Genomic DNA, 12,433 nt, shown 5'->3' on the forward strand with positions numbered 1-12,433 from the left:
AGCAGATGAAAACAAAACGAGCCGTCGCTGATGGTGAAAAGTAGGCTTTGAATGAGCACAGCTCTGTTCATTTCTTTCTGCCAGGCCACAGTTTGAGGTTATTGAGGGGTGTAAAGGCAGCGGCTGCCCTTGAGGGACGGCACCCCGCTGCTAATGTGCATTGGGATGTGCAGGCTGCCTGTGCCCTGCTGCAGGCCCGAGCGGCGGCAACTGCTCCCTGACCTCTTCTGGGCACCAATTGCTGCAATCACTCCAGGGAATTTGAGAAATCTGGGGACTTCTTTTTTTTTTTTTTTGGTCATTACGTGTTAATGTTGCAGTCACTTCCTGAGGACAAGTTTAACATGAGGTTGCTGCTCTTACTTTTCCACATTGCCCAAGGTTTCCAATAAATTTGGCAAGTAACTTAAAGTAAAAATGCATTAGTTGAAGAGATACAGAAGGTTTCTTACTTGCACCCATGCAATTAAAAAAAATACAGTAGGAAATTAATGTATCAAAAGAAAGTGTCTATCACATGAAGTCATTGTGTTCCGAGATAGTTAATACTAGAACTATTCAAAGAAGAACTCAAAGAAATTGAATAGCTTAGGATCAGTTCTGCAAAAATTAATAGACATTAGATATTGTGCTGCTAAACGTGTTTTTACTTACCACTTTTTTTTATCTACTAGCCTAATTGTCCTTCACTTGCAATTGCTTTGCCAGAACCTCTCTTAAAAAATGCTCCAATTCATACATGTATAAAAAGTGTTTTTATCACTATTTCACTTCTAGATCTTCAAATTCACTTCCAAAACATACTCAACCATTTCAGGTAAATTTTACTGCAGCTAACTTCTTCATGAGTATTTTTTTTTCTCCAAAGAAAAGAATTTAGTCATCTCAAGAGTCAAGCCTCAAACTGGCATCTCTGCTGCATTAGGAAGCAATCGCTTTTCAGCAGATGAGTTCTTTGCTAAGGGTTGCACATGAACTATTGAAATGAAGCCATTGCAAGGTGCATTAGAGCATTTGTGAGAACTGAAAATTAAAGGAGGCGAGATCCGATACGCATCTTTTCCCCAGAGTYTATACAGCATAAGCTGATCTGCAGCATAGCAAGTACATAAATCATAATAGTCATTTAGACATCAGTGACAGAAGGATAAGATTAATACCAGTCACAGCAGTTCCTGTTCTCTTGCTGAGCYACTGCTGACTTAATTCCTCCCTAATCTGCATCTCTATTACATCCACAGCTATAGTATCTGAATATAACCCTGAGAGCACTCAGCTAAAAGGTTCTTCCTAGTTGCAATTACTGAAAGTTCATTTGGCCCTCACACAGCCATTCAAAGGACCCTTTCACATAAATTATTACTGAAAAATAGTTAAGCTGATTAGTCCCAGAAATAAGGATTCAAATTAAAAACTTTGTATCTTAAACATTTCCATGTACATGGGYACTATCATCCTTTGTGTCAGATTAAAGCAGGGACAGCTCTGACCTGGCTAGATCCTGCTAGAAGACAGGAATCTCACCTTTTGTCCCACCTATAACCTCTACTTTACATGCAGACATSTATGTTTGGGTCTAAATGAGGCCAAATTATACGGCTTTATTTCCCACTGCATTATTAATCTGTCACATTTATACTGTAATCATACTGACCTACACTGAGCACTGATGCGAACCTGCCTTGATAACTTCAGCAAACAAGGATTACCAGCCTCAGTGATTCAGAGGGAAGGAGCCTGGTTATTCAGCTTAACRTAGCTGTACTCCACTTCCCATGGAAATTTAGACCACTGACCTGTTACCAAACTAGTCCCACAGGGGCACTATAGATAGAACCATCTGTTAAGAATCCAGTATCTTCTTTGCATTGTATTCTTGGTGGRGGGAAGGGTTAAGGATTTTTTTTTTAATTATTAAACTTGGTATTTTGCTCCCCAGGATAGCCTTGAAAGGGTGCACATCCTGCTGGGTTCAGGGTAAGATCAGTCGCATACCACCAACTTCACTGTGATGAACAGTAAAGACCAGCAAGTGGCTTAATTTTTATACAAAGGCTGCATCAGCTTGTATTTATCTTTGAAAGAGAGAGCAAAATAATAAGAAAACTCTCTCCAGCAGTCTCAGTTCAAACCACTTCATCTGCTGGACTGCTATGAGGAAGAACAGCACACACCCTTGCAGAGTAGTTTGTTAGTAAGGTATTACATCAGAGCATGGGAGATATAGTGCCTTGTATATCAAGGCAGTAGATAATTCCTATCATTTTTATTTAATATTGCCTCATTGCAGATCATTTGCAGGAATTCTAATTTCACAGTCTAAATATCCTAAGGTTCTATTAAACCTACTCATTGCCCCTGTTCAGTTTTTAGCATGCAGGAACAGCAATACACACCTTTCATTGCCATTATGCATTAAAAGCAATACTTGGCTTATTGTATAGAAATTTATRCAAGCTCTAGACTACGTTTACTGACTTTACATTGTAAAGTATTAATCAAGTATGTAGTAATTCTTAAAAGTCATGCCTAAGGGTAGCTATTTGATTTGACAGCTACCAAATAACTACATGTCTGGGAAGTTCTTCCTGCAGAAAGGTATTCTTTCCTTCAGAAAGTATGGAATCCACCCCCCCCCCAAAAAAAATACTGTCCATTGGAGCAGTGAAGCCAGTACAYCTCTGGTTCTACCCAGCTTTATTAACAAATTGCATATGAATTAACTTTCCCAGCTGTTAAAGAAATGCAATTAAGCTCAGAAAGCAGCTGCATGCTGTTAGATACCCAGGATAGCTAACTCAATAAGCTGTTCAACCTAGAATACACCGAGTCTGCTTCTGTACTTTGATCCATTTCAGAATCAATATGCTTTGATTTGCAGCACCATCCCTTCAAGTTAACCAGGAAAAAAGCACCATWAAAGGTTGGTTACAAGCCTGAAGATTTAGACATGTCTTTTACCATTCCATAGTATTACAAGACAGTTCTTTATTTTGAACATTAAAGTGCCAGCTTTATGTACAAACTTTTAAAATAGTAAAAAGTTAACTTAAAACCTGCTAAGAAAGCAGTGAGGTCACGTAGCTTCCTCCAGTTTTCTACAGAGCATTCAAAGATCTAACACAAGAATTCCTTTATCACTTCTTTCTTTATGGGGAAAGCTGCAGAAGCTAGTGGTAACCTGCCCATACCTCCCATCTCATAGAAGGTAGCTACCCATATTTCACAAAATAGAGTAGCTGGTTTCATAAGATACACCTAAGCATTCTATGAATTAAAACCATTGACAAAGTCTTGTTAAAACTGCTGCAGCTACACTAGCCTCCTGAAAAGTACCAATATCACCACACTTTGCAAGGATGGGATTTAGTACAAGAATCAAGTCATACCATGACCCAATGTGCTTAATGTTTCCTCATAAACAGAGGAGCATGCATGCACACCAAGTCAGGTGGTCTCAGTCCATTTAAAATTCTGCATCCAGGGTGAATGAGTTGTCTGTGGGCTTTGACATGACTCCCATCCTCTGATATTCACCTACTCGCTTCTCAAAGAAGTTGGTTTTGCCTTCCAGAGAGATGTTTTCCATGAAGTCGAAAGGATTCTCTGCTTTGTATATCTGCAACACAAAGACATGGTCAATGTGGGTGTTCAAATCTTAAATATGGAACAGTATTAAGGAGCTCAGCTGGGAAGAAAACAAAGAGAACCTAATGGCAATAGAGCTGGGGTTACTTTACAACAAAGAAGAATCTCTGCCCCTGGCATTTTCTGCTCCAGTCATTCCTTTTAGCCACAGCTAAAGCTGTTTTTTTCATTGACAGCCTTTGTTTGGTCTCCCAACAAAACCTGCCAGTGGTCCTTCTAACTGGATTTAGAAGTCATACCAAAATTGCTGCAGCCATTTTTATGATTTTGGTTTCTGGAAGAAATCAAGTTTAATGTGAATTAAGCTTCTTGTGAAGGAGTGTGCTTATGAGCCTTACCTTGTTAAATCCTAGTTCCAACATAAGTCTGTCTGCTACGAATTCTATGTATTGTTTCATTAAAGTGCAGTTCATGCCAATCAGTTTTACAGGCAGTGCCTCTGTCAGGAATTCCTGTGGATAACAGAATCACTTAGTGTACAGAAACCATGGCATTCATTTTGCACCATGTCTAAGGTAATTTTACAACCAACAGCTCACCAGCTTTGTGCTTAGTTATGAACAAGGAGCAGCAAATTACCTGTTCTATGAGAACAGCATTCATGATGATTTCCTTAACTCTGTCCTCWGATGGTTTGTGTATCAAGTGCTTGAACATAAGGCAGGCAAAATCGCAATGCAAGCCCTGGAAAGAAGTTTCAGAAAATCATCTTGGGAACACTGATTTACAGGAGCTACTTTAATCAGTGGCACAAAAGAAATAGCCCATATCCCGATACCATCTTGGCACTCGCCACATGATTTTTTCCTCTTAGCTTTCTAACCAGATAGAGGATAGTAATTAGGACAAKTCAAGGTGCGCATCCTCCAAATGACAAAAATACCAAGTTTAAGAACTGGTAGGAAATCTTGTACTAGTACTAAGAAAAGTAAAATGTCAAGTTAATTCACTGCCATAAGATCCATGATAATACAGTATATAAAGCTTACTGGCATGTATGTTTATAAACATGCTTCTCTTTTAAAGGATTGGCTACATTTGAATGTCATTACTTTGAGCTACTGCAACACATCTTAACTGTTAGKATTTGATTCATACCTCGTCCCTACTGATGAGTTCATTAGAAAAAGTGAGTCCAGGCATTAATCCTCTTTTCTTCAGCCAAAAGATTGATGCAAAGGAGCCCGAAAAGAAGATTCCTTCCACTGCTGCAAAAGCTACTACACGTTCCCCTGTTAAGGATAGACAGTTTTAATAACATGTAGAAAACTTAACAGGTTTAAAACTCCAAAGCTGAGCAGACCCATGAAATGAGTCTTCCAAGTAGAATAAAATGATCCCTACTCAAGTGTGATCAAGTGTATATTTATCCTTGAAACTGTTATGGTAAAAGCTTCTGTCAAAGTTAAATACCTCTTAAGGTACATAGCAAAGCAAAAACTGGAGGAGGTGGTAGATAACCTGAAGAAAGAAGCATTGGTTTCAGCTGTCACATCACATCTTCCCATCCCAAAGATGGCACACCAAACAAAGAGCAGTCACCCTCAGTGAGAGATTAAAGTCAGTGACTGGTCATCACTGCTCAAGGGAAGAACCTGGGCCATGAAGAACATTAATAGCAGTGAAATTCTCTCATTTTCATCTTTAAAGAAGGGCATCAAGAATCAGAAAGCAGATGAGCCGTAGCCTCCAAATGAATGTGTCTGTTGGAAATCAGTGGCCAATGAAGTTCAGGACATGAACAGTTGCAATTTGATCATACAGACAAGTATTGCAAAATTGCCATAGGAGTTATCGTTATTAGGAATACCATCAATTTTAAGCAATTCACATTCTTTTCATCTCCAGAATTTTATCAGTATCTACCAGAACGTGCTTACTCTTTCTATGAAAACTATCCCTGTGAACTGTGGAAAGCCTGGAAAAGCTGTGGTTCCTCTTTTTAAGAAAGAAATTTAAGAAAGAAATTTAATTTTCTCCTGGCTTCCAAAAAACATGACTCACCGTATGTTGCTTGCTTGTCCCCAATCCAGCGCATGGCCCAGTCAGCCTTCTTTTTAACACATGGTAGCGTTTCAATAGCATTGAAAAGAAATTCCCTGAGGAGCATACAACTCATTAGGACAAGATTTCAGCAAAGTACTCAGTACAATATGGCTTCATAGCTGTAAAAATGGCCTGGTTCATTTATAAAGGCTCTGCACCTTCACCTTAGTATAAGTTCCTCTCTCGTTTTTATTTGTACCAAATCTAGGTGCATTTGTGCTCATCTATCTTTGCAAGAGCTCCACTTTACATCAACAGCGATTCACATGAATTGTCATGACAATATCAAAAGGAGGACAAACCCACAAATACCCTTGAACAAGTTCTCCAAGTTACAGACCACCTGACCTCCACTTTTCAGGAACAAGGCACTTGACTTCTCCTGGAAGCTCTTCTTGCTTACACATTTAACGCAATCAAGGACTCCAGAGTAGAAAGACTGCTGTGGTAAGTCAGCTTTCTGCAGAGCAGAAGCAGCTAAAGGGGTATCTCTGCACTGCAGCTAACATTTCAGTGACACTAGCCACTTACTCCAGTTGGGTGCTTGTCTCCCAACACAATACAAGCAAAAAAAAGCCTAAACTGGTCAAAAACCTGTATCGATATTCTTTTAAGCAAGCAATCTTATCTACATATAACTGCTAAAAGAGACAAAAATATTCCTTTTTTAAGAAATAGTTCAGTCTCTAATAGGAGCACATCATGAGGGCCAGTCATTAACTGGACACGCTGAGTATTAGAAACTATTTAAAAGTTTATTCCTATAGAAATTTCCCTACATAGCTATCTACCAATGCAGTGGGTCCCCCATTTCAGAGCTCTCCGTAATTTAAGATATTACTTTGACTGCTTTACCTTTTAGATACTTAAGTTTCATTACATAATTTCACATTAATACCTATTTTTCTGAATCTAGATGAAATCTTGCTCATACACTTAGAAAAGCACAAGCCACTATGCAGTATTATGTTGGTCTTATGCAGCACTTCACTGATATTTTAAATTAATTTGAAGACAAGGGAAGTCACAGAAGAGGGATACACACCCTATAAACCTCAGTTACCAGCTTAAAATCTTTCAACATCAAGCAATAYACTAACCTCTCTTTGGAGTCTTTAATGTACGTGTCGATGAGAAGACTGTACATTTCGGAATGTATGTTTTCCATGGCAATCTGGAAGCCATAGAAACACCGGGCCTCTGTGATCTGCACTTCTTGGCTGAACCGCTCCACCTAGAGGAAACAACAACTCGGTGTTTGCAAAGTGCTTTTAACAGAACTGCATGCAACAGAGTGCTGGTATTTTCTGTGCAGACTTGGATTTGCTCAGCCTATAATATTATCTTTGCTAACTCCCCACAGTTGGATTCTGAACAGAAACAAGACTTGCAGCTGCAAGTCTGGTTAAAGCCTAAGTCTCAGGCTGATCCTTGGTCCCTGGGGGAGCAGGGAAGCACCTCAGTGCAACTTGGCCACCACCAGGGCAAGGACACTGGCAGATGAGGAGCAAAACGGGGGCTCTGAAAGGGACAATTGCTCCRTTACAGCGAGGCTTTGGGCTCTACAAGGAGAGCAGCAAACCTCTGGATTTTTATAAGCACCCTGCACTTTGCTAAAGAGCATAGAGCAGCATTAAAGTTTCTAAATGCAAGTAATGCAGCTAGACAGGCCAGCGAAGGCCTCATTCAGCGTGCAGTGGCTTGGTCAGCCTCGCTCTGTGGCAGAGCATTTTGTGAACAGATATCAGGGCCATTTCAACCCACTCACCAGGTTCTCGTTGACGATGCCATCGCTGGCAGCGAAAAAGGCGAGCACRTGGGAAATGAAATACTTCTCCTCGGGCTTCAGGGACTCCCAGTGCTGGATGTCCTTGGAAAGATCCACCTGAAACACGGAGAGGAGGCTCAGGCTGGGAGGCTCCTGCGGGAGCAGGACACAGTCCCTCAAGGGCTTGGACCTGGACACCAGGTCTCACCTCCTCRGCGGTCCAGAAGGAGGCCTCGGCCTTCTTGTACATCTGCCACACGTCGTGGTACTGGATGGGGAAGATGACGAAGCGGCGCGGGTTGTCCCGCAGCAGCGGCTCCTCCTGGGCGCCGCGCGGCTCCTGCGGGATCGGAGCGGCTCCCACTCAGTCGCGGGGCACGGGAACGCCGCGGGGAGAGGGCAAGGGGCCGGGCCCGCACTCACCGGCCTGTTGCTGTCGGCCTCCTGGAAGATCTTCCGCGCCGCCTTGCTGGCCAGGACGCGGCTGCTGCTGAGCGCGGGCGGCTGCGGGGAGAGGGCGGGTGAGCGGCGCGCGGGGCCGGGACCGGGACGCGGGACGGGGAGGGTCTCACCGTGTTCTCCTTGTTCTCATGGTCGCTCAGCGCCAGGTTCTTGAGCGGCGACAGGCGCGGCTGCTCGTGGCGGGCGGAGAGCGGGCCGCGGGCGGGCAGCATGGTGGGCGAGCGGGAAAGAAACGGCAGAAACGGCGGCAACGGCGGTGGCGGGACGGGAGAGCGCGCCCCGCGCCCGCCCTTTATATCCCCTTCGAAGTTGGCGCCAGAACGCGCGGCCGTCCAATCAGAGGCCGCGCCGCGCGCGCCGCCGCCCCGCCCCCGCGCGCCCATTGGCCCCGCGCGCGCCGCGGGCCCCGCCTCCCATTGTGGCCGTGGCGGGAGAGGGAAAGCGGGAAAAGGCGCGCGCGCCTGAGGGAGGGCGGGTGTCTGCCGGGCGCGCGCCGTGAGGAGCCGTTAGGAGCCGTTAGGAGCCGTTAGGAGCCGTTACGCGGCCGCAGCGGGGATTAATAACGGGTGCGGGAACTGGGGACAGGTCCTGGTGTGTCATTCCCCCCCCTAACTCGCTGCTTATCCCCCCAACACACCCCAGTGGCCCCATCCAGTGACACAAATTGCAGCCACTTCCTGTAACCTGGTTTCTCAACATTTGTGTAAATAGCACAGGAAGAGGCAGAAACAGGAAAAATAAAGATTTGTCTGCTTTAAAAAAAAAAAAAAAAAAAAAAAAAAAANAAAAAAAAAAAAAAAAAAAAAAAAAAAAAGCCCATATTTATTTTACATGAATGAAGCTGTCATTATTTGAGCAGCAGCCACGTTTCCCCCTTCCTGCCTCCCCACACCAGCTCACAGGGGTTTGCAGAGGCTACAAAGTGGCAGCGGGGCCTGGGCCACAAAGCTGCCCCATGGCAGCAGGAAGCGAGAACGGAGGACGCGCTCACGCGGGCCGGGCTTTGCTGGGACGTGTCCTCAGGCTGAATGAAACCAGATGCTTGTTGAGGCCTTGGGGCCCTTTGGTGGGGAGGGACGCCTTGGTGATGTCCTCACCTAAACAGAAGCCCAGCCTGTGCCCAGGCCCAGGCCAGGAGTTACRTGGTGCGAGATAAGAAAGTGTTACAAAAGCACAGGCCTATGCCCTCAGGTAGGCTTCCCACCCAACACGAAATGCTCCAAGCCACAAGTGCCATCTGCCATGGAGCAAATAGGAGGCTATGAGACCCTCACCGCGATCCCAGACCCCTGCAGCAACCAGGGATGTGCTGTGCCAGGCACAGGGATGGATTCCAGCCCAGAGGCCAAGGGAAGGCCAAGGAAAGGCAAAAAACTAATAATAAATAAATAAATAAATAAATAAATAGGCCCATTGCTTTCTCCTTTTTTGCTTGATTCCAATCAGAGACTTCAGGGAATATTTAAGGTAGTATTTTCAGTTCCTGTCCAGTTTATTTTGTGTCTGCTCCAGGCCCTGATCCTGATCCAGATCCTTTCAGAGAGCAGCCAAATCTCAGCTTGTCTGAGATGTCTCAGCTTGTCCAAAACATGGACATCCCAGTCCGACCCATTCAGCCCCCGGCCGCTCCAGAAAGCCAGTTACCCCAAACCAGCTCTGAGTTTAGCTGCAGCTCATTGAGACAGCACAGACCTGGAGCTCCCTGCTAGGCACTGGTTACCTTGAGCAGAGGGGAGATCGGGTGACGGAGCAGGGCTGGCCATCCAGGGACAAAGCCAAGGGCACAGGGAAAACCACCTCAATCCACCAGCCCGGTTGGGAACAGCCAAAGCATGAACACGCTCCAGTTCTGCCACAGGAGAGCAGTTCCTGGGGTGCCAGAGCTCCAGAGGGTTTGCACGGAGCCCAGCTATCTCCTGGCAGCCCTGCTGCACTCTGCTCCACCCTGCCCCATGTCACCTGCAGATAGCTACGCCTGCCCCTGCCCGTTTGCTTCACCCGCCCTCAGAAACAGAGGGAGCCAAAGCTCCTAATCCACAAGGCCCAGGCCACCCCTATGGACCATCAGGATGTAGCTCCTGTGCTATCTTTGCAACTTCAGCAACTAGTCGTAGAAGTGAATGGCACAGGAGTAGAGCTCTGCACAGGGCTCTACTGTGAAGGATAATTCTCCAAGAAGAAAACAAAACAAACCAAAAAAACAAACCAAAAAAAGTGCTTAGAAGGGCTCAGAAATGTCAAAAAGGCCTGCAAAGGAAGAACATTGCACCTATGTGTTGCTATAGATACAGCTTATAGTTACACAAGAATGAGGGACCGCACTGAATTCTCCCATCAAAACTATTAAATCCGTTTACATCCATTCTTCTCATATAAGACCTGTGGGTCCTAATAGGCTTCCTACTTTGCTGCTTCTGTCAGGCCTCTGCCATCTGGTCCTACCAAGATCATAATCCACATGCTGAACAGGGCACCAGCTCCCATGGACTGGACAGGACAAGCCTCAGGTCTGGCCGTGCCTTGCGGCTCTCAGCAGGTTAACCTATCTCTTCCCTAAGCCAAAGCTCTGATCATTCCACAGAGTGTTTAGCCCAAGCTTTGTGGGTGACCTCCTGTGGATGATACAGGATGTTCGGCAGCAACTTCAGACCACAGCGCAACACAAAGCAATACTTTAAGCCTTGCCTGCAGAGGGGAAGTCAGCTATGTTGTTTTTATGTCAGGCACAACACCTAGTCTTATAAGTATAGACATATATATGTCAGTGAGTATCATAGGGAAAAGCAGTCACCAGGAGCTCTGTCTCCCTGTCCCATATACCCTTCTTCATGATGAAGTTATGTTTTGGGACTGACATTTTCAATCAAGCTCCTTGGCAGGATCCAAACATTAGGCTGCTTTGAAATGCTAGCAATTGCCATCAAGCCAGGGGATTCCCTACCAACTGCCTTGCACCTATTCTATGGGTGCTTAGAAGCGTGTTTAGCCCAGGGTGGAGCAGTATTTTCAAAAAAAAAAGAGAAAAAAAAAATCCGAAAACTAATTAGTTTTACACCTTCTTGCTTTATAGGAATGTAGACACCCAGAAATGTGAAACTAAAGCAGCCCAAGGGCAACTAGACAGAGGCAGGTGGGGGATGTTGTATAACCAAGCCGTTTCTGCAAGTCCACTGCGCTCCGAGGAGCCTCGGCCACAGGAATGAACCAGCACTCACCTCCAGGCCCTGGCATGTTTGTTTGATCAGCTGCAGAAAAACTTACCCCTGATTAACTCAGACTAACCCCAACTGGAGGGAAGGGTGTTAATGACTCCCGCGCTGTGAGGGGTGCAAAACAAGGTGTGCAGGCAGTGCTGTGAAGGGCTCGGGGATGTTCTGTGAACAGAGTGCCACTACTGCTAAGAAAAGCAGCTCCAGGCATACAGTAAAAACTCTTTTGCCTGGGATTGTTTCACTTTTAGACATTTGTGCAGGACATATAATTCTTGTTCTGCTGCGGAAATAATCCACAGTGTTGCAGGGTGCCTGGATTGAGACTCGAGGGAAAAACTGGGTATGTGGCCTCCAGGATGAGAAAGCTGGTGCTGATGAGGACCTCTGGTTATGTGCAGGCACCTTTAGTATATGGGATGAGTCCTTCTATGTGTTTGTCATGTGTATATTTCTTCAGATAGTGTCAAACTCTGTGCCTTCAGGGCAGGATATATTCACAGGTGCTGGTTCCTAAAATAAGTGGGCAAATGAAACCCCCAAAGGCATGTGAAGAAAGGAGATGCTATCATTGAACATCCTGAAAACCAGGGAAGAAGCAACCATTCTTTCAGCTTCTTAAGCATACTGCATCATCCCACCCTTTCTTAAGATTTTCTGTTTCTTCTCATCCTAATCTGCCATAACCTTCAGCAAAAGCTTTGCCACAACCAACAACCTACCAATCGCACTGCATGACTGGAGGCTGAACCTGTCCTTCCTATGGCCAGTTCCTTCCCAGAGTCATGTCCAAGCCTTAAAAAGCCAGAAGCTGCCTTCCATAACAGGAAATGAAGTTATTGGGTTATTCAGAATATGAAGAAATGGAAGCATTGTCTTCATTTTTTCCCTCCGTTCAGGGAAGACGGTTATTTTGCTTGGCCTCAGACAGCCAAACTGACTATCATGTCCAAATCCTGAAACCTTCAGCTACCACTCACTCTCACACACTTATTCATATGCAGTATCATGCTAGCCCCTACTTCAGCCCCTCAAATTCCAAAGCCTGAGTTCTACATGCGGTTATAATGGCATAACCCCAAGTATCATTCCTCTACTGTTCATGAAACAGTGGATTTTCTTATCCATGGCTTGTTCAGGATATTCTGGTGGGCACCAACAGTGCTGATAAAATGTCTATTGGGTCTGTTTCAGGTGTTGTCCCCCAATGTGGCAGCTCACAGAGGGAAAACCCAGCTCCAAACTAGGCAGCTTCCTACACCTGACACACACAGCATGGGAAAGAGGTCTGCAGTACGTC

At 45.0% G+C, this 12,433-nt stretch overlaps 1 protein-coding gene across 1 annotated transcript; it reads right to left on the reverse strand.

The window, feature by feature from the left end:
* Nucleotides 1-2,902: 2,902 nt before the first annotated feature.
* Nucleotides 2,903-8,136, reverse strand: RRM2 (ribonucleotide reductase regulatory subunit M2). The gene is made up of 10 exons (XM_026037081.1): nucleotides 8,035-8,136; nucleotides 7,886-7,966; nucleotides 7,671-7,802; nucleotides 7,463-7,579; nucleotides 6,795-6,928; nucleotides 5,653-5,747; nucleotides 4,747-4,880; nucleotides 4,228-4,332; nucleotides 3,987-4,100; nucleotides 2,903-3,619 (listed from the first exon to the last, which is right to left on the reverse strand). The coding sequence occupies exons 1-10, from the start codon at nucleotides 8,134-8,136 to the stop codon at nucleotides 3,467-3,469; spliced, it is 1,167 nt and encodes a 388-aa protein (XP_025892866.1). The 3' UTR covers nucleotides 2,903-3,466.
* Between the last annotated feature and the right edge of the window lie 4,297 nt (nucleotides 8,137-12,433).

This window comes from Nothoprocta perdicaria, unplaced genomic scaffold, assembly GCF_003342845.1.
Source record: "Nothoprocta perdicaria isolate Ctin4 unplaced genomic scaffold, notPer1 scaffold_19, whole genome shotgun sequence".
In the NCBI taxonomy this organism is placed as follows: domain Eukaryota; kingdom Metazoa; phylum Chordata; class Aves; order Tinamiformes; family Tinamidae; genus Nothoprocta; species Nothoprocta perdicaria.